The sequence below is a fragment of the Myripristis murdjan genome, chromosome 18 (assembly GCF_902150065.1).
Source record: "Myripristis murdjan chromosome 18, fMyrMur1.1, whole genome shotgun sequence".
NCBI classification, from domain to species: domain Eukaryota; kingdom Metazoa; phylum Chordata; class Actinopteri; order Holocentriformes; family Holocentridae; genus Myripristis; species Myripristis murdjan.
Window position 1 is genome coordinate 18,784,688 of NC_043997.1, and position 27,571 is coordinate 18,812,258.

The window sequence follows — 27,571 nt, forward strand, 5'->3', positions numbered from 1 at the left end:
ATGTCTAAAAATATGGATGAGCAGCAAAAGGTATTTCTATGGAAACATGCTAATTAGGGGCGTGTCAACCTACAGTTATGACTGATTGTGGGAGTGGGCATTAGGTTTGTGCATGTGCAAACAAAAAACAGAACCATGCGTGCACATGTCTTTATAAGTCTGATGAAAATAATGTGTATGCACTATGCATAATTCTGGCTTTGTGCGTACACACAGTTTTGGTCATGAATCTACACTGAGTTTTACGAATCTGGCCCCTGGTAGGTGATTTGACTAATGACTGTCATGCATTTATTTCCTCTCACTGAGACAACTGCAATTCCCCAGCCTCAATCTGAAGTCCAATTCATGCCTGCAGCTTAGCCAGAGGGCTGCAACACATATTCTAGTTACAAGTGTAGAGTGCTTCACAATATCAGCCTCCCTCAACCCAATTTTAAAAAATGCATTGATTAGCATAACATTAAGCACCATCACTAACATTTTAACACCCAACAATAACCCTGCACCCTGTCACGTCTCTAGGCAGATCCCTCCTGAGCAAAAACCTCCATTGCCGTTATTTGTTGGTGACTAATTCATTACTGACTAATTTGATGTAGTGTTTAATCTTGATCATTTGCTGTTTGTAATCTGCTTAGTAAATAAGAATGATTAGTATTATTATTATTATTATTACATTTTGGCTGCCCTGACTACCAATAAAAGCACAAGTGCTAACAATAACTCAATTTGCTTTTGAACAGGCTCCAGTCCCTGTCTGACAGACATTCCCAGACATCCCCACTTGACTCTGCATTCTCCAGCGGCCTAACTAACCACAACAGCAACATCACTCCAACAGGACGGGGAAACCCAGTGATTTGTCTTGTGTCCTACGAACATGTCAGTCACCCCCGGGAACGATCTGAGACACACAAAAGATCAGAGACAACAGTGTATTCCCCACCAGTCTATGATAACAAGGTCAATGTAATGTGACAACTTAATGTTGCCTGTCCATTGTCTTGTCAACATGGAGAGATTCCACACGGTGCAATTACACGGGGAGACTGACAGAAAACAACCCTAAAGGCCAAGAGGGAAGATGCTCTACAAAGACTAGAGAGTTTATTTCAGCAAAACCGATTCTAATATTAAAGATAGCTTTAATAGATAACCGATTTTCAAAATTATGCAGAAAAAATTAGTGTCCTGGGCCGTGCTAGTTGACGCCTATAATAGAGGATGATTGCTGAGACTTGCGACAATGATAGCACATCATGAAAAATTATTCAAACATCCTTGTCATACCTCTGTAATTACCAGCAAGAGGGAGCGGTTTGATGAATGACGCTCCTGACATCTGGGCCACAGCCAAAGTGGCGTTTGAATGAGCGGGAGAGCGGAGAGGGGAGGCACGAGGGTGGGGGGGTCTCTGTGGAGGGGAGCTTGGCACATTTCGTCCTTCACATTCCCTTTGTATTAAAGAGACAGATCGGAGGCGCCATTTGAACTCTTAAACACACTGTGGGAGATTTATCTGACACCATGTGTGTGAGTACACAGTCCGCTCTGTCCACTTCTTCATGGGCAGTGGGGCTCCTGTTTGTCTAACTGTGTCAGCGTGTGTGTGTGTGACACTGCTCATGTGTGCATATGATCTGGTGTTTATTCTCTGTGTATCTATTTACCATGAAAAATGACAGCAATATTCCTGTTGTGATTCAGAGTGTGTCTCTGGTACTCAGTAAGGTTATAGTGACCTTATCACATCTTACGGTATGATACTGTGATAGCTATAAGGAAAAAAAATCCATCTTGACAAGTGATTTAGTTTCATATTCATATCTTGTTCCTCAAACAAATGAAAAACTCAGTCAGTGGGATGAGGTAATGCAATTTGTTTCCAAAACTTATTAACTTTTTTCCAGAATTTCCTTGAATCAGGTGAGAATTTCTTGATACTAATGGGTTGATCTGCCTTTGTCTGCCTTGTTTCAACATATTTATACTTGTTCCCAGAAAAACCCCTGAAACAAGTGAAATTACATTGGAAACAAATGGGATTATCTCATCCCACATTTCAGCTGTTTTGAGAAAAACAAGATTATAAGACTGAACATGGGACAAAATGACTTGCTAAGATGGAGATTTCTGCAGTGTATCCTTCTATATTGTCCTTTTTGTGTCTGTGGACAGACCCCTCTGGTTGTGCACGTGTCTGCTCAACTATGTGCATGCTTGTATGCACGTGTGCTAATTCCATGGCTCGTTTTGTATTGTATTTGTGGCATGGCCGGCCATTCCCATATATAACGCACAGTGGCAGAGACAGACGCTGTGTGTTTGTTTATGTTAGCACAGGGCTCCCCGTGGGCCGCACTGACAAGCGCACTGTTATCTCAGGAAAAACATTTAGCTCCAAAGCAACTGGAGAGCCAAAAGTAGCCTCCGGGTCTCTGGATTTCTCGTCTAATACATATTTATAGAAAATAGAGGGATACGACAACATAAAAAATTCATCAAAAATGGAAAAAAAGGTTAAGTCTGGATGTCACTGTCACTTGGTTTCACCCCAAACTGTTGTGGAAATTACTCGACAAACAAATTCGGCACTTATGATAACAGTAAGCTTGTTCCAATTGTGGTGCAGTCAGAGTGACAGTTTCCAATAATGTGGGGAGAATTAGTCAGCACTATTGAAGTATGCGCACTGTGGTGAAATATGTGCTGTGCTGCTGCGTACACAACTTTGTGTCTGTGTGTTTGACTAATTTTGAATGTTCAGCCTTGAATCTAGAGTTACTGCGAAGTGTGATTTGTGTGTGGGTGCATATTTTACTTTGCATGCAAAATGTGTGGCTTTCTAGCTTAATAGTGCCTAGAGTATACATCCAACTGTCTCACTGACTGTACGTGTAACAGGGAGCTGAATCAAGTATATCTGACCATTTAATAAAGTGTGTGTCTGAATTTCGAGCCTGTCTTTGCGGTTGGAATCAGATACTTGGCGGCAACATTCTCCGCTTTGACAGTTAAGGCAGAAGGAGAGAGAAAAAGAGGACAGAAAGACAGAAAGTTAGAGCAAGAACCAAGGTTGCGGCCATTAAGATGTCAGCCATGTCTGCAGCCTGAGCGGTCTCTGTGCTGAAGCTGATGGCAATGTGATAGTCAGTACCCTTCTCCCTCCACAGCCTTTGCTCTGTAGACAGAGACGGGTCGCAGCTTTTATCCACAGATGCTAGTAAACAGAGCCTTTGTGCTGAATATCAAATGAACGTCAGCTACACAGAGCGAGACTGCAGCGTATATAACTGGCACGCAGTTCAACTTCCCTATAATGACTTTATCAGTTGAGTGTGTTGGAGCTTGTGAGCCATTCAGAGTGGAGGTCTGTGCTGTATCAGATGGTTGTATTACCTGGCAGTACATTGAAGTTTGAGGGGAATTTTGCAAGGAAAAGTTACAGGGTTACAGATTGGAAACTTGAAAGCAGCATGACCTGAAGCACCGGAGATCACGAGAGGTAATAAAGATGGCTGATGTTTTTGTCAGGAGGGCCGGACTGTCCTGATAAAGATATTTTTTGCCCGCTGTGTGTGTTAACTGGCCAGCGATCGAGTGGCTCACATCCCCTCCCTATTGACTTTGGTGTTGCTCCCTCAAACAGAATGGATACCCACTGTCACGTCGATGTTTTGGGAAGAAAAATGAGCAAAAGGGTGAGAAATTAAGCTGACAAGCAGGGGAATGTTCATATGAGAGAAATATAGGGAGAAAGAGTCCACAGTGGTGAGTTTCCACACCTTATTCAGCTGGGCGGTGTAGCGTCTATGTACTGAGGAAAGTGGCTGACTGCTGAATATGCGCTACTGAAATGAAATTTTTAAAAAAAGAAAAAAGAAAGTGGAAGCTCAAGGCAAGGCAAATAATTGGATTTGGCTCAGCTTGAACGTGAGTGTGTGTTCAGCAATGCAGTTGTGTTTGCACAGCTGGAGCGTGTGCCCGGGGTCATCTCAGCAGGGAGCTGGGTTGGGCACTGCCGGGCACAGCTACAGTACGGGCCCACCGGAGAATCATTACCCACCTCCCTCTCCCTGTCCTTCCCCTTTCAAAAATGAGCGTGTCCAGCTCCCACAAGACGAACAGAGCGCTACATTGACAAAAAAAAAAAAACTCCTGCTACCAGAAGACATTTCCAGACAGCAATTATCAGAAAAAAAGACTGTGAAACATTGCTTAGTTAGTGAAATCCATATCCATCTGTGTACCTGATCATATAAACAGTTCATGTTCCACACTTCCACATCCAATTTGAGCCTATAAATCTGTCGACAAGATGCTTTATCTGTTACAATAGTCTCAGTATTTTCTTGTTGGAACTGCTTGCTGTGTTATCTACATTCCTGCTACTGCAACAACCTAGTGTCCTCATGGGTATCATTCAAGTTTCATCTAATCTAAAAAAGAAAAAAACATTATCAGCATTACGTTCATATGGACTGGATCCTCTTGACAAACGTAAATACAGGAAATTTCAAAAGGCAAAGCTGTAGGCCAGCGATCCATTCTGTAGGTGTCCTTCCAGTCCCCTTCACTCCTCCCACCTCAGCTCTGGTGCTAAATGACCTGACAAGCTCCTCCAGAGTTTGCTTCTGGCATCGTAGCGACACTTGAGACGATGCCTGGCTTTGGGCACAGAGCATGGAACTACCCTGTAGCTGACCACTGGTGTTGCCTTAACTTCCTGCTGTAGACAAGCTGGCATTACACTTTCTTTTGGAACAGAGTGTAGACAGAAACTACAGCACGCCATCCCCACAGGGTGACTGCAACCGCACTCAAAACAGCACCAACTTGACAGGTTAGCTGTCTGAGGAAGGTAAGTTTCAAATTTGATGGCTGTGGCATTGGTTTCTGTAAGAGGAGTTATTCTTTCATCAGAGTGACAAGCAAACCCCTGGTGGCATGAAACCCAAGAGCAGCCAAGTGGGCGGGCTGCTGTGCCAAGCATTTGGAAGCTGTCTCTCAACAGCACTGAAATCTACACAAGTTGAGGCACCTAATCGAGGTTTACTGTCAAGAGAACTGGTACGGTATGCATGTGTGGTGCATCTGAACACTGTGCAACCCCCTGCCTCAGAAATGTGTTGTTTAGAGGAAATATACCATGTTTGATTTACAGTGGTGACACATAGAGGGGAGGGAGGATATCTCATAAAACATTCAGCCTGTTACTTAGCCACATCATCAGAAGTGAAAAATCTTTTGAGTTGGAAAGTACAGTATGAGTGTACATTTGCTTTGGAGGGCACAGCTGCCAGACCCTAAAAGAGTGAAAATCAAAGACTTCATTTTGAGTTTAAGACTTCAGTTTGAGTTTAGGTACCAAAAATGCACCATTTTTCAGCAATCAAATGAAATAATGAATAATAAAATCTGAAAAAAGGTAGCAGTAACCCAGTATATCTATATTTTGAATAGAATTATATTATACTTAATATATAATATAATACTTAATATAATGAATCTACTTAAATATAAGAGACTTTTAGGCAACCTAAATACCTGTTTTTGAAGGATACTCTCAGCCTCTGTATTAAACATGTTGTCTTTAAATACTGAAGACAGAATATATTGGACATCTGAGACAGAAAAACATCTTTAACTCAACTGTGATAGAGATATGGCCTCTCTGACTATGAAAGGCTTTCCTTTTTTTTCTTACATTATGAAAGTGGCTTTCAATGCCGCACACCCGTCTAAAGAATTCCTGACAGAATTGACCTGCTCTGGCATCTTGAATTTCAATCTGATAGCTCCAAAATTGCTTCTGCAACCAAAACCTTCAAAATGTGGTCCAAATAGCAGCCTTCCATTGTTGTTGGTGTGTAACAGAGCTGGCTTCACATTCTGTGGATTTCAGTGCCATTGGCCACGGCTATCCAGGTGACACAGAGACCCTAGGGGTATATCTCAAATCAGGGCTAGACTAAGCCAGTGTACGTTTAAAGTTCAGCTTTAGCAGTCTGGTGCCTCTACCAAACACCCTGTGGGCTTTAGGACAAGGGCATAACCTCTACAAAATCTGATGAATGTGGCATCGATTCAATACAACGTATTTGAATCATTGCTTAACTGAAAATTAAAACACAAAGCTACATTAGTGCCAGCCATTATGTGTTTTTATCATTGTTTTGTTTGGTTTTCTTTCCTGGAAAAGGTACAAGTCCTAATCAAGGCAAAAAAACAAGACAGTAAGACATCTTAAGCCAAGAAAACCCAATAACAACCCACAAAATGTTGGATTTTACACTGCAAATTCTGATACTGATACAGGTGGACTCCTGAACTAAACAATAGCACTTCCAATACCGGAACCACGTGGACATTGAACAGTCCGCCCTTGGTGAGGTCCACCATTTCTCTTTCCAAGGATTAGAAAACCAACTGGAGCCCTGAGGTGACCCTGGTGCCCGTAAATATGATGCCTCTAGCAGGTGGACAGGTAGTGAGCGCTCCGTTAATCTTTAAGAGTGAGGTGGGCAGGAAGAAGGGAATTATGGGTCACTGAAAGGACAGAGAGGCAAAGACTTGTGCTGGACAGGTGCGGTGTGTGGTGAGTGACTGCAGAGTTGCCATCAACGGCAGTGTTCGAGGGGCAATGTCCTTACATGTCTTCCCCTTTTTTGCTCTTTGTTACATTCATTTAAGACTATCCAAGTTATCGCTGCCACTACAACTACTTTCTGTGCCAAGTTAACAGTGCAGTCCTATCCAGCATCTGCTCATCACAACCCATTAACATAATCCACTTTCAAAGCATGTATAATTTATAGCTCCTAAGTGCATATACAAGTTGATCTGACAGTGTGCACACAATGAGAAGATTGAAAGATCCAAATGTACCCTTTCATAATGAGGTTATGCAGCCACATTCATCATAAATCAATTCAAATACTGACACTGAATCCATGAAGCCAAGAAGAAGCATCCAAACAAGTTTGCTCTTTCTGGCGGTAAAGAGGGTCATATTTCACATTTTATGTTTCAGCTTCAGAAGGATGTTGCTGTACTGAACCCCCACACCACCCACCCACCCACCCCAAGGACTGCAATACAATCAAATATAAACCAACATGCTCTGGAGACAGGGAGAGGGAAACACACATTTTCCAAAGCCTGACTTGTGCTTTGAGCGCAATTCAAAAATCATCTGAGCTTATCAAAATGCACATTGATTTTAGGAGGTACTTTGTTTTCCAACTTTCAGATCTCATTCTAAATCAAGCACCCAGCCCCAGCCACTCTAGTCCTCCACTATAAACAACAGAAATGAAAACAAACCACCTACTGCTTCAAAATTAATTTAAAACTCACATTTAACTGTCACATTCTCTTGGATTGAGAGCAATATGAGAGTCATAAAACGTCCAACTGACGAATTGTGGGTTGATTATGGCGCCACAGAGATAGTGCTCTGTTTCTGTTTGGGTTTTTTAAATTTATAGTTCAATTATACCACTAACATTTCTTTTCTTGTTACTTTAGGGTACCTTGCATGATTTCAAAAGTACAACATACAATAAGTGCTGTTGTATAACTACTGTAAGCCTAATGGGTACAGATGGGGCCTATCTGTACCAGTTTCCTATCCAATATTTCTACAGTTGTATAGTGCAGCGGTTCTCAACCTGGTGTCTGGGGACCCCCAGAAGTCCTTGAGAAGGTCCCAGGGGGTCCTCAGAAACATGGGGAATACATTTTTTTTTTTTTTTTCACTTTTATTTCATTGACTAGAAGTTCAATGAGAGAATATATAAGAAGACTCTGTTCCTATGTTTCACATGATTTACTGTTAATCTCAATCTACACAGTAAACAGTTATGGAATAACTAAATCTTATCAGATTTCTTATCAAATACGAGTCAGCCACTTGATGTGTATCAGTTTGGGGGTCATGGACAGGAGAGTGGAGTAGGAGAGGATGTAAGCACAAAAGGCCATGCAAACAACAGCATTCTGACAACAGCTGGGTGTGCCTGATATTAATGAGACACAAGTGGCGGATCTGCGCAGCTTCACTTGCGTCATTGTGATAACTGAGGCGTGCAAGTTCAGCAAAGGTTGGGAGGTAGACTGGGTTCTTATGCAAGTGCCCTTCGTTTGCAGAGCAGGATCCAATAGTCTGACCTTTGGCCTTTTACCTTTCAGACACTGTCACAGTATGGAAGTCCTACCAACAGAGGAGTTCATCTGCCCAGTGTGCATGTGTATGTGATTATGGGGTTCACTTGCACTGTTAAATCCGGTGGACTAACTGGCCAAGCCCCTACAATGACATGGAAAGAAAAACAATCCATCCCTCACCCTTGCATCAGCACATGAAAGCAGGAAAATGCCCTTCTAAATTGGTCTAAGTGGCTGGAAACTCAGTCGATGAACAGGTCACTGCAGGGTATGGGGCGACAACCAAAGAAATGCCTTCATGCTGTACACTGAAAATGTGTTGAAAAACCAAAATGCAAAGGAATTCACACTATCGCACAATGCAACGCAGAGCAGATTGAGGACTAGGTGTAAAACAAGCATGTATACATGCACCAAAGTCCTTAAACATGTCTTAAGACTCTGTGTGCAACAGAAAAGAAAACTTGACGAGAATGTGCATACCTCTGGCCAAACTGCTTTAACATATTTCTACTTGTGTCGTTTTCTCTCTCTGTGGTGGAGGAAATCATCCTGCTCTCAGTGGCTTTACTCCAGCTGTGTGCAGAGTCCACACCTTCACAAGGAAGAGGCAACCTAATGGGTATCATATATTTCCTCGAGGGCATGCACGCACACACCAATGGTTTTTGTATGTGCACATGCTCTATACCCTGTAAGCTGTCCGTCTCTCATACGCACACAGAGTGACGTGGCCACTGCCGGCCTTTCACAGTTTGACCTGTGAGGTGCAGGAAGCCTGACAGCTGAAATAGGTCACAGTCAGGAAAAGGGAGAGGTCATGGATGAACCCCCAGACCCATGAGCAGGAATCAGCAGGATATGACTGATAGGAATGAAAGGAATAACATGAAGTGGGAATTTATGTTGTACATATAGCTACACTGCCGACAGGACTGTCTTAATGAGCACAAGGCAAATACAGACATAAAAAAAAGCATAAAATGGATGAAGCAATACCATAAAGGACAATGAAATAAATAAATAGACATGTAAACTCCCACTCTCCCACTTGCTTTTCAGAGCAGGCCAAAGGATAGTGGCATGTTGGTGCATGAATCTCCCAAGGTTGCATTACAGACACACATGGTTGCACAGATAAGAAAAAGTACAGAGACAGACGTGACAGTTTTGGCACACATTTTTGAACATGAATGCACATCCTCCACTGCACCTCAAGGCAGTGTGTCTCCCCGCCACACCTGCGTGCAGCAGCTCCAATTACCTAACAGCTGGTGTTACATGCAAACAATAACTCCATACCTCAGGTGGACAAGCTTTGTTACGTTAAGAGGCTGCACGTGTTTTGTACCATAATGCTGAGTACAGAACATTTAGGCGTGAACCAAAAGGAACAACAAGATGAGTTCATGGAACAATTCACAGACATGATGGAGAGAAATGCCCACCTGAAATGCAAGACATCTGCTCCTTCCAAAATGTACTAGTGTACTGAGAAAAAATGAATAAAATGTAACCAAATTTAATCTTCTCCTACTGCTGCATTTGAACAGAAACAAGTTCAAGTTCATTCAGAGCCCTGTTAAAGTCTAAAGGGGCTTTACATGCTCAGTATAGAAAGCAAAACAACACCCACCACCCCACCACCCCCACCTGAACCCTCATGATGGACAAACAAAAAAAAAAACAAAAGCTACAAGGGCAAAAAGGAGGAAATCTTGTCATGAATCACACCTTGAAGGCCTTTCATGACTGTAATGGGTGCCGTGCAGAAAATAATTAGCTCAAATCAAATCAAGTCATTTAAATGCAGCAGGGACACAGTGTCTTTTATGTTATTATTAACTCTGCACATCTGTAATGACAATAACCAAGTCAAGAATCTGAGTAGGCGGGCCGACTTCACACTTCATGAGAAATCCTTGCCGCTGTGACAGGCACTTTCGAAATGTTTCTCCTTATCAATTATATATTTTTTGTTGTCTCATAATTGACGTAGGAGTACTTCGTGTCTCAGCAGGCTTCAAGGCTGAAGTTGAGCTAAGGACAAAGACAAAATGTTTCTCATGTGCCTCCACATCTTGATGAAAACTCTGACTTCTGTCTATAACATGCCAACCAAAACAGAAAACACAGAAAAAAAAAAAGATCTGGGATATCTGTTTGGACTGGAGTTGTTATACCTGACAGGATTTTTACGGGGCAAATACTTACAGGTAATGGGAGGCCCGAATAATTACAACATAGATACTGACATGGTTGACAGGATTAAAATGTCAGGCATGTTCCACTAAGGCTGACACACTAGAAGATGTTCAAAAACCAAACAGATTTCGAAAAACTCATTGCTTTACACATGCAATGGTGGATTTTACAGATTTTTTTTTATTGGGGTGCTTCATAAGTTTGCAACGGAGCTGGGACATTTAAGATCCAATCTAGGTTCAGTCTACAGTCACAATTTTTGTCAACTACTGGTCCCAAATAATTCCCTTTGACTGTTGGAATGGGAAAATATGGCATAAACTTAAATAATGATCCTATTGGGTTCCTAGAGCACTCACTATATTACCTTGCCTCATCCTGTTAAAGTCCAAATGTTATTTTTGTCTGTACCGTACCTTTGTTCTATCTGTGATCCTTTCTGTCTTTCTATCATTCACTTGCTTTTGTTGATTTCCTCCTCCCCTTGTTCTGGAGGACTGTAGATATGTATTTGGCTTGGACTCTGCTCTCCCTGATCATGTAATGATTTGCCCGTAACGATTAGTTTCCCATGTGATGATAGAGTGGTTTGTACCTGTCCCACTGAGAAGTTGCAGCCAGGCACATTCCTGGTTCACCCTCCTGCCAATCAATGTCAGGTAACGCACTTCTCTTGCACTAACACACAGCTCTTTCACCAGCTTGCTCTGTTGTTCCCTCTCACATCTGTCTCTTGCTCAGACAGACATACACACTGATGTCTCCTGCTCGCTCTAACTTTCACACACAAATACATACATAGAGCACACAGCATCTAGCTCGGCATGCTCTTTTGTCAGAAAAATGTCCCACTCTCTCTCTCTCTGTGTTGATTAGAAGTCTGCAAGCCTTTATTCCTCCATCCTCCTGCATTAAGAAAACAAGGCAGCAGCAAACACGTCGTCCCTCGAGAATGACGCGGACCCAGTCCTAAATATCATCGTGTCATCTGGTTTTACCCTGCAATTACTGGACCGCCATCGTTTCATCAAAATATAATCAGTGGGGTCTGTGGGTTCAATGCATGACTCATGGACAAACAAATGAACAAATGAGAGACGTAGTTCCCCTTTGCAGCAACCAGTGTAATTTTGAAAATACCACAAGGCAGAGGCAAGACGCATCATTTCCCAAGTTTCATCAAAATCTGATCAGCGTTGTCTGAGATATTGAGTGTGACAGACGGACGGATACATATTCCCCTCCAGTGGCTTGGAATGTTAGCAGGTTTATCAGATGAGAGGTGGATGAAGTAAAGGAGAAGCCCATATTGTGTGACAGGTATTTTCTTGAGGTTAGGGCTTAGAGAACGGCACGTTCCTTCACACTAATCTCCCACTCCAGATTAAAAAAAACAGAACCAGAACCAAAATAATCACAACTATGAATGACTCCAGATTATCAACATCAGCATTCTTTATTCACAAGAAAATTCAAGTTTGGATGGAATAGAGAAAAAAACAGGACAATTTCATGCAAAAGGGACAAAGCTATTGAATTTTTAAATCCTGTTATTGATTTCACCACATCTCACCTTGCTGAGGTGTGTCTCAGGGCGCCTTGTGAGTGCCACTAAAAATTTAGCCTTCTGATTATGTAAGGTTTTGATCCAATAGCCAGGCATGATTGCTCTACTGCAGATAGTGGCTGTGTCATAAAAAAAAAATGAGCACAATTTCAAACAAGGCTTAACAATTTCAGGCATCTATAGCAGTGCCTGGGTTTACAAGGCTTCAGTCTAGCTATCTGCTTGATTTATCAGACAAATGCCTTCAAAACAACAAAACATGTTTCTTGAGATGGATATGCACAGCCATGGCAGCGGTGGAGTGGCTAAGCAACCTGCCAAGATAAGCTGACATGTCTTTGAATTTAGGGAGTGAGATGATTGGTTAACTCTAAAAAACACGGCAGTGAGAGGATCAATCATCTTACAGCGCTTCAAGACTTTCTTGACTGAACTAGCTTTGTTCTTGAGTGTGAAATGTTCATTTGTTAGGCACAAAATTAACTTTTTTTTTTTTACTGGGGTTAATATGAGGGGTACTAAAGATTTCCCAACATATAATCAAAATCCATCAAATTTCATCAAGAAATTTTTGGTTGAAACACCCATCCTGTAATGTTCTGCTTCAATGGCTAACAAAGTCATGACCATTTATAAACCACAGAACTGATAATTGGCTGTGTAAAGCAAACATTTCCCTAAGGACTATTTACCGGTGGACAGACCATTTCACTCCACCCAATTTCAAGCCATAGAAACAAAATAGTGCTGCTGCTTTTAGGAAAACTAATGTGGACGACTATATGACGGTGATGAAAAACTGATGTAAAGAAAGTCTGAAGTCCCTGAAAGTTGATTTTCATATTGTAGTGGAATGAATGGAAACCAGTGGCTGGATAAAAAGTAGGAAAAATGACATCGGAGTTCTGTAATACAATGATTGCTTTGGGAAAAGATCAGCAGAAACGTGAATTATATACATTTTGTGGATATTACGTTAAACATGCAGTGTCATTAATATGGTCCTTTTTTGACTCAAGGTCATCAGACTGACAGCCAATCATTCTGACCCTTCCCCTTCCCTCTGCACAGCTGCTCTCTTTACCCAGTGCTAGTGGGGTAGGCAAACTGCCGAAAGTGGGGTGTTGCCATACTTTAAGCAGGAGGCTGAAAATACTTTCAAGAACCAGAGAGGAATGCAACTGTGCATGTGATGCTGAAATAACGATGTGGCTTCTATGTGCAAATACGTTCACAACCTATTCAAATAGGTAACCCATTATCACTGCAAATTTGCGCAACAGTTTTTACAGTACGACAATATTTTTCTTTGTTTTCCTTTCACCTGAGGCTAGATTTGTTTATCTATTCATTTAAAAAAGTCTTTTAGATCTGTAACATGTTTTGACACATCAGGTCACTCCCAGAACTAGACGCAGTGTGTGTTGATAGACCGTGTCAGGAACTGCAGCAGGCAAAACAGACTCGGGGCATGGCACACTGTAGCTGGTTTCACCTGAGACTGTCCTGCACTTTGCTGATTAAGTACCTCTGCACGTTCACTTTGTCTGTCTCTGTCTGTCTGTCAGTCTGTTTGTCTCTCAACACTGAGCTCAGATGATCCTTGTTTTGATCCAAGGTTCCTTGATATGGAGCTCGCTCCAATATCTGTCATATCATCTGGATGGCTCCACAGGCCACCTGGTCACCACAATCCCAACTATTCCAGCTATGGAACGAATTCATGTTGAGATGGTAGAAGAAACCACGGGGATAAAACAAAAGGTCTTATTTAAGAGAACATTACGCCTCATTGAAGTGAGGGCAGAGGGAGAAAATGAAGGGTGAGTGACATGCTCAATGTCAAATGTACAGTTTTCCAGGTCACGGTTGCCAAATACTTCTCTAGCTGCATACCTGTCAGCAGGGAGACGGGAGGAGAGGAAGGGGTGATGATAGGATTCTCTGGGGCAGGGACATCAGCACGACAGATTCAAACAAGCCAGTTGCATGTGAGTGAACATGCATGTTGTGTATGGTATACATCCCCACAACGATGAAAGTGAGATGCCAGTGTGGATGATGTCACCGCTCAGAAGTAAACAGGGACAGAATTTCACAGTGGCATTTTAAATACAAGACCAAACAGAGACAAAGGCTGTTAGAAAGCCACTGACCTAAAAAAAAGAGAAAAAAAACAGTCGTCTATGTGTGCATTTTTGTCATAGAGGTAAATACTTTAAAAGGTCAAACATCAATCACTGTAACACACACAACAGATGAGACCATAAAACAGGCATCTTCTGAATACACAAAGATTTAAGAAACAGTTCATGTACAGTTCAAGTTCAATTTAAGTACAGGCCTGCCTCCAGCCCACTGCAGGCATATAGTTCCAAAAGATGTTACCGCTCAGAGCACAAATGCTTTCCTGCTTCAGCGTTGTGCTTGTAGTTTTCCCGTGGCCTAATTGGACCACAATTAGACCATCATTTTGGTTGAAAGAGCTAAGTTTGGTTAAACCCAGTGCATAAAAACGCATGTGCTGTACAATTGTTTACAGTAACTCAGTGATGCACGTTCAACTTTAACTCCAACAAATCTTGGATATACATTTAAGTTGAAATGCCTGCACTGTTACAGATCTCCTGAGATCTCTGGCTGCATGAAGCTGCCTGCATTTCCCACGGCCTGCTACCTGCCCCCCTGTCCCAACCCCCCAGCCTGCCCACAATCCATATGGTTCACACTGCAAATAATGCATGGATAAACACACTTATAAAGATATACTTTATACTCACAGATGCTTTCCTTATACAGTACATTTACATTACACACACACACACACACACAAGACCACACAAATTTCCCAGGCAGGGGCTTCCTCTGAGGGGACCAAGGTCTCTTTACAGGGGCCAGTAAGTCTGTTCGGCAGCCGCCACATCTGTACTGTGTCATTGCTCACCCCATTGTGTGTGTGTGTGTGTGTGTGTGTGTGTGTGTGTGTGTGTGTGTGTGTGTGTGCATTTCAGGGCACCGTGGTCTAGGTAATCCCTCTGAGCTGCCTGGGAATGGGAAAGCAGATGAACCCTTGGCTCACATGGTCACACACACACAGCCGTCACAAGACGCAGACACACAATCAACACGCATCTTGGTCAAAGTTATGTTTCAGAGTGTGTTTAGCAGCCAACATGGGACACCAAAGCACATGCAAATGAGTGTGCATGATTACAGGCTTAGAAATATACTGTAGGAGTAAGCACAGGAATGCAAAGAGCAGATCATTTGTAGCGGGGTCTCTGGTGTTTGGTCGTGGCGGTGCAGCGTTTACCCAAAGCACATGTGGCCACGGGGGGAAGCAGATGTGAGAACCACAGGAAGCATCATTAGCCTCACAAACATTCAGTGCAGCCAGGCGTGGAGACCGTGTCAGAGACCAGCACGGCAGACCCTCTCCCTGCTCTCACTCACTCATCTCTGCAGTGGATTTAGTTATCCATGCTTTGTGCTAACTTGTGCCTAAACTTTCTCACACTCATTCACATCCCTCGTGCAGCCTCCTCTGTTGCTCCTTTCCTCCTGTCCCAAGAGAAAGGTGTCAAAGAGGATGGTTAACTGGTCCTGTGTTTGTCTTTCATGTCTGTCAACTAGTCTGTCAGGTGTGCACGTTTTCCTCCGAAATTCGTGCACCCTCACCAATAACCCATACTCTATTTTTTGGTAAATCTAATTCCATTTATCTGCCCATCTTTTCTCAGCCTTTACTGGCTCTGCATTCTTCATCCAACTCTTCCCCTGTCACTCCATCCATATTCCTCCTTTCTCCCCCATTTCAACAGCTATCCCAGCATCTGTGTGTCCCTTCCTCTCTTTGTTTTCACTTAAATCCTCATCAGTGTCACTCCATTAATATTCTACTATTCTTGTGTATCATCTGCTTGCTCTATCGTGGCACTCAGTCTCCTTCCACTTGTCTTTCCAAGACATTGATAGCTTCACTCTATTTGACTGCAGGTTGTCTCTGTTCTGGTATTTCTGTCTTTGCAGCTGCACTGGTGATTTCATTCATCCCTGGTGATTGAAAATGATTTTATACCCTAATGATTTTATTTGGGTTTTTTTCTGCCACATCTGGCACTGATTTTTACCTCAAATTGTAAGTCTCATTACTTTCCATATTGATAGATTAACTCTTTGAATGTTTGTGATCTCATTGTTCCAAAACAATTGTTGTTTTTCCCCTCATCAAACCTGACTCCATGACCAAATGGCACAAGAATTATCTTTGCGAAAGGTATTTTTCAGATGCTTTTTCATATCCGCTGCCCCTCTCCCTCTACCTTTTTCACCACTATTATCCCCGCTTCCATTTAACCTCCTCCCTTACAGCATCTGCCTTCTTTCATTCCCCTCTCCTTACCTCTGCAATCACTGGGTCTTACCTCTCCTGAAGATCCTCACAGTTTACATGCACACTCACACACACACACACACACACACACACACACAACTCCTACCTGCTTCTCCCCTCTAATTAGACATCATAAGAAGGTAAAGAGGTAAAGTGCTGCTGCACCCCTCTCGTTAACACCACTCCCCCGTGCTCCTGCTACAGTCCCACCCTGGGACTGATCTGAGGTCAGGGCTGGGGCAGAACACACAGAACTAAACGCATGCGCCGACGCCAAGCCAGAGATGTTCTGGGTTCTGCGGCTTTGAGGCCGGCTGTGTGAAAAATGTGGAGGCCAGATGATGTACTGAGGGCCCACTGCTGCAAACGAAGTTTGAACTGGCGTCCAGGAACTCACAACAGGATAAAACAACAACGTTCAATCACACTGATGGAGAGGACGTGGGCTCTCTACAGATGGAGCCCAAGATGTTTCACCAGAGGAACAGGATGCCAGAGGCTCAGCTTTCAAGATCTGCTCACGACTAGCAACGACAAATAAACCTCATGATGAGGGAACAAATACATTCAGATGGGATACAGGGGAACAGGGAGGGGAGAGGGGGCAGCCACCTGCAAATTTACAATACAGCTGACAATCAGTAACGGCTGAGAGAGCTACAAAGGATGTCACTGGTGAAGTCCATGGGGACCGAGGGTCCCTCTGCTGTAACACTGCCATCTGCTGGTCGCTCTCTCTCACTGCGTCACAGGAGGTATTGCCACAAAGGCTCATTATGCATTTTGATATTGTGCTCTGAATAACATGCCCTCTTGCTTACACTTTGGCCCGGTGCCGCAACATGATTCCACTGAGCAATGCCATTTACTGGCACAGGCTGCTTTGGGCACTCAGTCACGGCATGTTATTAGCACTCAGCATCAAGTGATGGCAAGGCAAACAACACTATCAAGTTCCCCAAGATTTGGAGGGGAACTCTGAAGCCACATACCCAATTCTGCATCTTTTCAATTTTTACATGGCCTGGTTAACTCATCAGTTCCTGATGTTAACTAAAAATGAGGTACATGAGGTACAGACACAGCATTTTATTTGTCAGCCTCCATTTATCTACTGCTTTGGTAGGAAAACATGTCAGCCACCATTGGGATTTTTCAAAAAAGTGGAAATAGCCAACACACATGGCAATGTTGTTTTGACAAATATGCAACACTGACAAATTACAATAGCAGGGATTGCATCCACTGAATTGCTAGTCACACCTAATTTCACATATTCATTGATTCAGCTCATTTCTCCAGTGATAACCAGCGGGGTATTCCTCTCTGGCCACAAAGGATCCATTAACAAATAGTGGGGTAAGTAAACCCACAAATGCCACATATTTGAAGATCTGTTTAGGAATTTCTTGAATTTCAACAATACATCCTCTTTGTCAAGATGAGCAATGAAGCAAGTGAAGCCAGAGATGGGTGTTGGACTGAAGTTTGGCTAGGCCTATTGGCGTAAAAGTTGCTTCAAATATGGACTTTGCTTAGGGACTCAATATCCATTATCGCTTGTGTGCATGATGCCGCTGTAATCTGCCGGTCTGGACAACTTCCTTATATTGACCTGCTGGAAAGGGTGTGAAGCTGCCTCCTTTTGGCCAGACTCGACAGAAAATGCATGCTCTCTGGATTTCCGGGTTGGAAGATGGGCATTGTTGCACACCTGAGTCCCAGGACACACAATGAATAGTAAAACAGCCTTGCATGAAAAGCGAACCATTTTGTGAGTGTCTTGGCACTCTCGGCAAACATAAGTACCACTGCAACATTCTAGCCTTGGACAGAGAGGAGCACTGCGCACACCTCCCACACACACACACGTACACACACACACTAGGCAACCCTCAGTCCCACTCCACAGATTAGGGCCAGATGGGAACAATGAGATGAGTATGAGGGCTTTTGCAGTGTAACTGAAAACATTCGGTCTTGTTAACGCACTCCAAAAACTTGCTCCATCCATCCATCACCGACCAGATGTTCTCTGAAGCCTTTTCTTTCACTTCTCAAGTGGGACCATTCCCTCTCAAAATTAATTCACTTCCCATTCCACTTGTGTCCACAACAAAGGCACTCATGAAAGCTAATTAGGTTGTTTGAGGTCTTTATGATCGAGCGATCAAGATGGGCAATAAGTATCGGAGTGCGGGGGATGTTGCCGTTGACGGACGCTCAACTTGGGACCATCTGCACGCTGTGACCCTCCTAACTCCAGCCATCAAACTCCAATGCCACCACATCCACACTACTTCAACACACTCAACTCGCTGTCTTCAGATTTTAAGAGGGACCATTTCCTTGAGTAAACAACAAAACCAATTGCTTTTATGGCTAATTTACTATTGAACTGCAGTTGAGTAATGACAAGCCAGGCAAGTACTGAAATAAGTTAAACTGTGACTGCCATAAATTGCAATGGAAACTTGTAAAGCAGTAAAATGTAGTGTGCAATAAACGCAGTGTCAAAATGAGAGAGGCAGACCAATTATACACCCATTACAGATTAAAATCATACTTTTCAGCATTAATTTCCAAAAGGGGACTGTCATCTCCTTTAGAAAATATATGAAGTTGTGTTACTTTCTATATTTTATTTGGACCACGCTTGCAAATAATGTAAATTACAGAGGTGTAAACATGCTTACAATTAACTGTGAAAAATATCTAACATGTTTTTAAAAAATAAATAAAAATAAAAACACAACAAGGGCAAAAGCAAGAACAACACAGAGGTGTATAGAGGAGTTAAGTGCCAAAAAAGGAAGAAAAATTAAAGCATACGAAAAGGATTTGCTTGGCTCTGTAGACCAGGCCAACAGGTGCCAAATTGTTATTTACGGTCAGTGACCTTGGTGCTCTGAGATCCTTGGATGTCTTTTGTGGGCACAGCCTCCTCTAAAACTCCACTCAGCAAAAGGGAAAGCTGTTTTTTGGAAAGTTTTGCTTTGCTGCACAGACCAAGGGAATAGAGTGAGAGCAGCAAGACCCTCCAAGAATCACGCGAGGTATGTCATTTTGTCACCCACAAAGGAAGGTTTTATTCCCTCCTAAAGTACTATTGAGGGTTGGAGCCACAGGCCATTTGGCCCACACACACAAATCACATACAGCACAACATCCAACAACCACACGCACAAATACACTCCTCTGTCTACATACAGTAAGGCAAAACCTCTGACCATTAACAGAGTCAACTACTGCTGCTCTGAAGAGCAAGGATGAAGAGGAACGGCCTTCAGAGAAATACCTTCACATGCAAAGCCCCAGGAAGCAGCATTTGTTGATCTTCAGCTTCTGAAGCAAAGCACTCACTCACGTGTGTGTGTGTGTGTGTGTGTGTGTGTGTGTGTGTTGTAAAGAAAGATACATGTCTAGTGCTGACTCATGCTGTGCACTCCTCACACAGCTGGGGAAGCTTGTGCTCTGCGTGTCAGCCATGTGCCTCTTGAGCAAAACCAACTGAGACCTAATTCAATCTTACTATGTCTCAGAGGCACAAAAACAATCAAATTATTGTAAATTCTCGTAAAACAGAAGTTGATGTGTGGGTGTATCATCTGAAACATTTTGGGAACTGGAGGGCTAATCAAGTTTAAGTGCAGTCATTTATAAAGGTGCTTTCATCAGAGATGACTTTCTGTGAATGTACGGGAATAAATCCCACACCCTTGCGGATGCCAACAGCATGTTCCAAACATCTGACCCATACAAGTGAGTCACTGACCATACAACTGTTTTCACTAATAGTCTTCAGGATTATTGTACTGGGGCCTAGCTTCTCAGGGCAGATCTTGAATTATTTCTGCCTGTCAGATAGTCAGGCTACTGTAATTAGTGGTCCAACATCAGAACGGGCCAGAACTGCTAGGTTTGATACAGGCACTCTCACACCAGTGTTCACACCCATACAAAAGACTTGTATCTTTTGATACAACAGCATTTCACAGTGGGTCGGTGACTTCGACAGGCCCACACTGGACAGTGACCTAGGACGAGTTACAAAGTGTCCAGTGCTTCTCTGTCACTGACAAGTGCTGATTACAGTGTCGACATGCTCAGCTGGGCTGTGTGGCAGCCAGAGTGTCTAAGCACCAAATCACCTTGAAGCTCTATTACCACCTGTCGTGGTCATTTAAACACGCTGGCAGTGGCATCCTGCTCCTCTGTTTGAGCCCTAAAAATTGTCTCCAGTCCAAGCAACTGCTCCACTTAAAACAGCTATTGTTGTGTTGTTATGCAGCATGGGCCAGAATTTAGACAGCTTGGCCTGCATTAATAATTCACGCACGTGAACTACATGTAACAGTTATGATGCAAAACAATTCCATCAATCATTAGTGAGAGCTCAGTGTATTGATTTTGGGAGACAGTTCAAATGTAGGTCCAATAACTGATGATCTTTAAAAGGAGGACCCATGACCTCTCTATTAGAAGTCCTGTCAGCTGCTGCAAGCCAGACACAATAAAAAATGGTTAAGGCGTTGTTTATTGTATATTTATCATATTCTGTTTGAGTGTTCAAACTCAAGCTGAATTTAACTAACTCCATTTATCTGTGTATTATCATCAGGCTATAGCAGTTAATGTTACTTTATTATACTTGACTGATTCTATTCTACCACAAATACCCACTTACTTCTCCATAATATCACTACAGGCTTGCGGGCAACTTCGCACCGTACCTCATCTTATCCATAGCGCATCAGCCTTGGAGCTGCTCCAGCTCCACTGGAGGATGACGGGGCCAGCAGAATAACATCCCTGACTGCTTAATCCTATCCGGAATAGCAATTTATGTATAATCTGTCATTTTAAAATGTTACTTGGGCGGAGAAAGGCATTGCATTGCGACGGCGTACCATGGTTACATGCGTAAAAACATCGCCAATCAGCCATGGGACGTCCTGTAAAAAAAAAAGGTGGCACAATCCTGGAACCCCTTGCAAAAAAAAAGAACCAGAGCAAGCCTAGGACCAATTTTAGAAAGATGCCATAAAATGTCACAGCATGATATGCCATTCCTGGGGTATTAAACTGTTTCACCGTTGAAGACAATTTAATTGCAACAGGTGTCTTGCTATTTTCCCGATGGAGTAAATAAACACAGTAAATAAACAGACTATGTTTGCTAAAGTTAGAGGGCATCGGGGCTGTGTTGCGCCAACTTTACAAATACATCAATTTGAAGTGACGCGTCTGCTTCACTGCCCTCATTGTAAAGTGCGTGATAATCGCAATGACTGTATAATTTAAGGAAACCAAGAGAGCTTACCTTGACACAGACGGCGAGAAGAACGAGTCCAGTCGTCCACAAACAGCCGCCTGTCATCTCTGACGTTGACAAATTAAATGTAGCTGCAAACTGTGAAGAGACCAGCAGAATGCCCGCTGCCTGTCTGCCTGCCTGCCTGTCTGTCTGTCTGTCCCAGCTGCTGGTCACCCGGGGAGAAAGAGGTCGGCTATTCTCGCCGCGCTGCGCTCCACCAGCTCCAATTTACAGGAGAAAAAAAAAAAAACTTAGACAAGAAATGCCTGAGACGACATGACACTTAACGGCCGCTTCCAGATATTTTGTGTCCGCGGCAAACACGTTGTTGCTAAATTTATGTTTGCATACCAGCCGTGCGTCAGGAAAAGGGGCTCACCCACCTTACATTCTTAAAGAAACACTCTCCTCCCGGCTGTTGCGCGCTGCTTCTGCGAGAAACACGCAGTTACGGTGATGTAAGACCGTGTGTGTGTGTGTGTGTGTGTCGCGGAGGCTCAACGTGAGGCAGATTGCCGCTATGCTCGCTGATGTCACTAATTAGCACACCTCTGGCAGCGCGAGCCTCTCATCAGTGAGTCTCGTGCGTGCCGTGCGTGCGTGCAGAGCTAAGCAAACGCTTCCCCTTGTAAAGGTAAACATAATTACACTATTTCAATTTCAGCAGCCTGAAATTGTAGCTGTTCCGTTTCTTTTATCAAAACCGATTGTTATAACTACAAATAAAAAAGGTTAAAAGTTGATAATGAGGTGTGGACTGTCTGTGTTCTGTCATTGGAGATATGGCCACTAAGTTACTTTCCAACAGTCAGGTCAAACATTGGTTTTCAACTAGAGCCTGTCTGATATGGATTTATCAGTATGTGGGTGAGAACAACTTCTGATAACAGCATATTGGCCAGTAATAAGAAATCAAGATATTATTATACATACATTATACATTATCCATTATACTTGCTTCTGTACATACCCCTGTGGATAGTGATGTATATTTTATTTTATTTATTTATTTAACCTTTATTTAACCAGGCAAATCATTAAGAACAAGTTCTTATTTACAATGATGGCCTGTCAAGAGGCATAAACCTCTTGGGGGAGGGTGGGGGTGGGGGGGCTGTAAAGGAAAGAGGTTTGGTTAGTGGAAACAGGAGAATAAAAGTACGGCAAAACAGCATACAGCAAGACAGTACACGACAATGCGGACATACAGCAAACAACAACGGTAAGACAGGGTACATGCACGGTAAAGATGCACGGCTGTACAGACATACGGTAAGACAAAAAAAAAAAAAAATGTATCTCTTCTATGTGGAACATGTGTAATACAACCTGTATATGTGCATATCTGAACATATATGACTCTGGCCTGGTTATGTATGTATTTGCAACATATAGTCAAAGACATTGTGCCAAATTCAAATATGTTTCATGTATGGGTATTTATACCGCGTATGCCCTTTATGGAAACCGCCACTATACCCACACACACACACACACACATATATATATATATATATATATATATGTGTGTGTGTGTGTGTGTGTGTGTGTGTGTGTGTGTGTGTAGTGCGTTTCTGTATGGGATTTTACAGTTGAGCAATTGTTAACACAGTTCCACACCACAGTCTGCTTTGTTGGAGTCGGCTGGACAAACTGTTTAATGATGACGCTGTTTTCAAACATGTCAACTGCTTTTCATTGTGCCGCATTCTGTCTTTTTGCATATCGGCCAAGATACATGCTGATATGATATATCTGTGATGAGCCAATGTCAGCCAGTAACATCAGCCAACCGATTTATAGGTTATAATTTCAACGCTGTGGTTTCCCATCACAGAACTGACTTGGAGGTAGCCTAGTTTTGAAATGATTAATGAGTAATACATAATGTATTACTTAATAAGGAGTAAGCAGCCATATAATCCTGACCATGTGCCATGACCCATGTGGAGCATGCAGCGTTCATCCCAACCAAACACTACAATCAGCCAGGGTAACACTTAGTCCCTCCTCAGTTGCTAACTCGGTGAAATGGACTGGTTGGAAGGAGACCTGCGTACTCTTGGCCCACCACGGCACATGATTGAAGTTCGCTGCTGTAGGTCTACCTCCTGCTTTACCTCCATGACAGCCATATCCTCCCAGCTCCAGTAGTTCTTTCATTTGCACAGGTTTTAATTGTTGTGCATTTTAATGGACGTCTGCATTACAGTGCATTTTTGGGAGTAAACTTGGGTAGAATGATGTATAAAAAAAAAAAGGTCAAGTGCTACCTGACCTGGTGTATTTGATTTATGCAACTGCAGCAATGAGCTACAAAAAAAAACTTATTTTGTAGTATGCACTACACTATTTGCTGAGAAACATGGCCTGATGCATTATGGCATAGCGTTGACTTAAATCTGCCATATATGGAAATAAACAAAGTACATTCCTTATTGATTCAATAAGGACCACAATATTTTCCACTTCAACGAGGAAGGAATTTTATATTAAAGTGGAAGGCTGGTGTTGGCAACTCCTCTCCTTTTTGATCTCGTACCTTCATTAAACTAAGAGACATTAAGTTCTTTGAAGCTTAGCCTACAGTAGTGAGGCATTACCACTTACTTGTCGCTTTTGAAGCTGCCCAGGGCCACCGTAATAACAATGTTCCCCAGAAAATGTCATCTGTCCTCAGCCAAGCTCAAAGGGTTGAGCGAGATGCCCTTTGAGAGCCACACAATAGCACAGGTATGTGTGGTATGAGCTACCTGAATTGCTGCCTGACACGCAGGCTTGAATTCAGCTTAATCTCTATTAACACACTGAGCACTGGAATGTAAATGTGATTTTCCCCTGGAGAGGGAAAAAATCTTTACCTGAAGACTGAGGAGGGAGCTGGAATCGTTTCCTCTCCACCTTGGGGGTTGACTTATCGTGGTTAATAGCCCCTTGAAATACAAAGCCTACCTGCTCATGCCATTCATCATGAAAAGTCCAGTGTCTTTGAAATAGGGCAGAATCCGGGACCCTCTTGTTGAACTTTGACCACCCTCAGCACCCAAAGAGCATGACTAGAACCCACAGGCACCCCACGAAAGCTGAACAAGCAGCAGATAATGCTCCAAGACATGAATAGTTTACATTCAGTGTGACTGCTGGTGCATGGCTAAGCCACATCCTCATGTTACAAACACTGTTTCTCTTATTGATGGACATGTTCAGTGGGACCCTGTTTAAAAGAGACCATCAACTGAGTTGCAAAATCACCGCCCCTGGCACAAATGTATTTTTAGGGACTCGATAAGCTTAAACGGCATCTGTCAGATGTTTGCTCAACAGATCTTACAGGGACTTTCCTGTGCGGCAAACAAATAAGGGGTTGAGGAGCAAATGACAGTCTTTTAGTTGAGATTAAGTTCTTTTGTTCGAGTGTGATGATAGGCTGGATTCTCAATGAGCTGTTTATGCTTCCACTTATCTAAAGTGCCTCAAGTAAAAAATGTAGCCAAAAGTTCCATTTTTTACACCAGTGCCATGTTGTGCGACAGCCTCCTGTGACATATTCAGTCTTTAAATATGAGACGGGCTTGTAGAAGTCAGGTTAGGACTTTTTATGGAATAAGGTGACAGATTTATAATGAAATCTGCAATGGCATCATTACTTTAGCTGTCTATTTTTGATGTGGGGGTTGTTTTTTATTTCTTAAATTGTGGTGATGTGTTTGGGGATTTTTTAAAAAAATGTTTTCTTTGTCTTTTAACATTTTAGGACTATATTGGAAATAATTGTTTTCACTTTTACATGTTATCTCTTGGAACTGAGAGTCTGATAGTTCATACATACATCTCTCTCTATGTATTCCAGACCTCTTTTTTTTTTTTTTGAGGTAGCTGCACCACTTTACAAGTGCATATGAATGCACTCATACAACACACATGTGAGTCACATATAGAGTCATGCCCATGTGCTGATTTCAAAGTTAAACAGACTGCCACCAGGTACTGCTTATGAGTAAGCTAGTTGTCTTCGCCATTCAGTTGACACCAAACACAGTTGTTTGATCAGTGATATTTGGCGTGAGACTCAAAGCACTGCTTGTCACATGTGTTCAAAGAGGGGCAAGGAATTTGCCAGATACCAGTAAGAGAAAATGGCCTTGATGGGGCATGACACCAGCTAGCTTGTGTTTGCATTCACACCTCTTAGCAAAACTTAGAGAACACTGATTCGTTTTTGAAAAAGCCTCGGTCTCTTTCTCCCAAACCAAACATCTTCAGTGCTGCATCTTTATGAGAGGCTCTCTGAGTCTTCTTGTGGCACCTTGTTGTAGATTCCAGTCCCCCTGGCATGCGGTTTACCACCGCTTGGTTGCCTCTCTCATCTGTCCCTGATTGCCTTTACTGCTCTGTGGAATTTGGCACACTATCTCTGTGCGTGTGTTTGTATGTGTGTCCGCTCATGCTTGAGACACTGGAGGAAACGAAAGCCCTCTCCACGGCTCAGGCCACAGCGTCCCGAGAATGCCAGGCCTGCTAAGGGTACAGTAACCTGTCTGTCTGTCAGCGCGGATCTGTTTCAGCTGCAGAGTTGCGTTCTGTCAGGCGTGTCGCGGCCACTGTGAGCTGTGTGGGGACGTCATGCCACATCCAAGCAAAAATGTGGGCAGTGGGCACCAACACCCAAACACTAACACTCTGTTGCCAAAGGTCAGTCGGCTTATTGATGTCAGAGAACAGTATATGATCATTTTTCTTCCCTCACATTAAATGATTGACCTACGCTGCTTTCCAAAAATACCAAATATGTCCTGCGTAATTACAGGGAAAAGTGTGTAAGATGAGGCACAAGACATAATTATTTTATGGTGCAACCATAAAACAATAACTCTTGGGTTTGAATATTTTCACTCAATGCAAGTGAGATGTAGCTTCAATGAAGTGTTTCACCCAGCAGATACAAAATATATACAGTATGTGACGCTGTCATGCAATTTGGAAAACAATGCTTTTTTATAACTGAAACTAATTCATGAAAGGAGTTCAATCCATTCAAGTGCTTACCTGTTGCTTGCATTAAAAGTGAATTTAAGTAATACCACAGAGATCATTATATGCTTTTGGCCCTGTTTAATCATGACTTACTTAATTACATGCAAAAATGAAGCCGGACTTGTACTGCTAAAGCCAGTTATGCTGTTAGGTATGTTAAATATCCACAAATTTACTTAGCTTAAGAAACTAGTCAGTGATGGATTACTTTGGCATCATGTTCCACGCAAGAGGATTAAGCCATCATTCTATACAAATCCGGGCTTTCCCATCATCTTATGACAAATTTCACCTGAGATATATGATATATTCTCAACACATTTTCCATGGATGTTACAACACTGCAAAAATCAGAGAAAAATAATCAAGAGACTACTAAAAAGAGACAGAAAAAAAACGGGGAAAAAACCCTTCTCTTTCTAAAGATGAGGGTGCCTATTGTTTCGGTAAATCTGCTGCAGTCTGGTATCTGGCAGGAGAGTGGAACGGTGTTAGTCGGGGCAGGGAGGACTAAACATCCCCTGAGATCAGTTTCATGTACAAGGATCGGTCAAGTAAGTGCCCAAGCATGCTGCACTACAACAGAAAAGTGCTCTCGCCCCATCCCAGCTCCTCTCCTTCCTCTTTACCCCTCCCATCTCCCTTGTGCTGGCCAGATATAAAAATCACAGCTTTCGTTGTCCCTTTGTTAGCTCAAACTCCCCAGCTGCTTCCCTCTGTTGTACAGTAGGCTTCCTCCTCACTACATGAAATTCACATTATAACTAGTCAGGGAGTGCCTAACTATTTTATGTAAGATTTGTTACAGTACATGAGGCTATGGTGTAATGTCAATAGCATGTGTGCTTGATATTTTGTCAATGTGTCACAGTTCAAATGACTC

General features: G+C 42.7%; 1 protein-coding gene across 3 annotated transcripts in view; it reads right to left on the minus strand.

The window, feature by feature from the left end:
• The window catches only part of LOC115376919 (ADAMTS-like protein 1), a 102,825-nt gene extending 80,877 nt beyond the window's left edge, over nt 1-21,948 (minus strand). For all 3 annotated transcript variants that reach the window (XM_030076754.1, XM_030076753.1, XM_030076755.1), the window contains exon 1: nt 21,661-21,948. In XM_030076754.1, the coding sequence (XP_029932614.1) occupies nt 21,661-21,717 (57 nt within the window). In that variant the 5' untranslated portion in view covers nt 21,718-21,948. The remainder of the gene's footprint in view (nt 1-21,660) is intronic.
• Nucleotides 21,949-27,571: the final 5,623 nt, after the last annotated feature.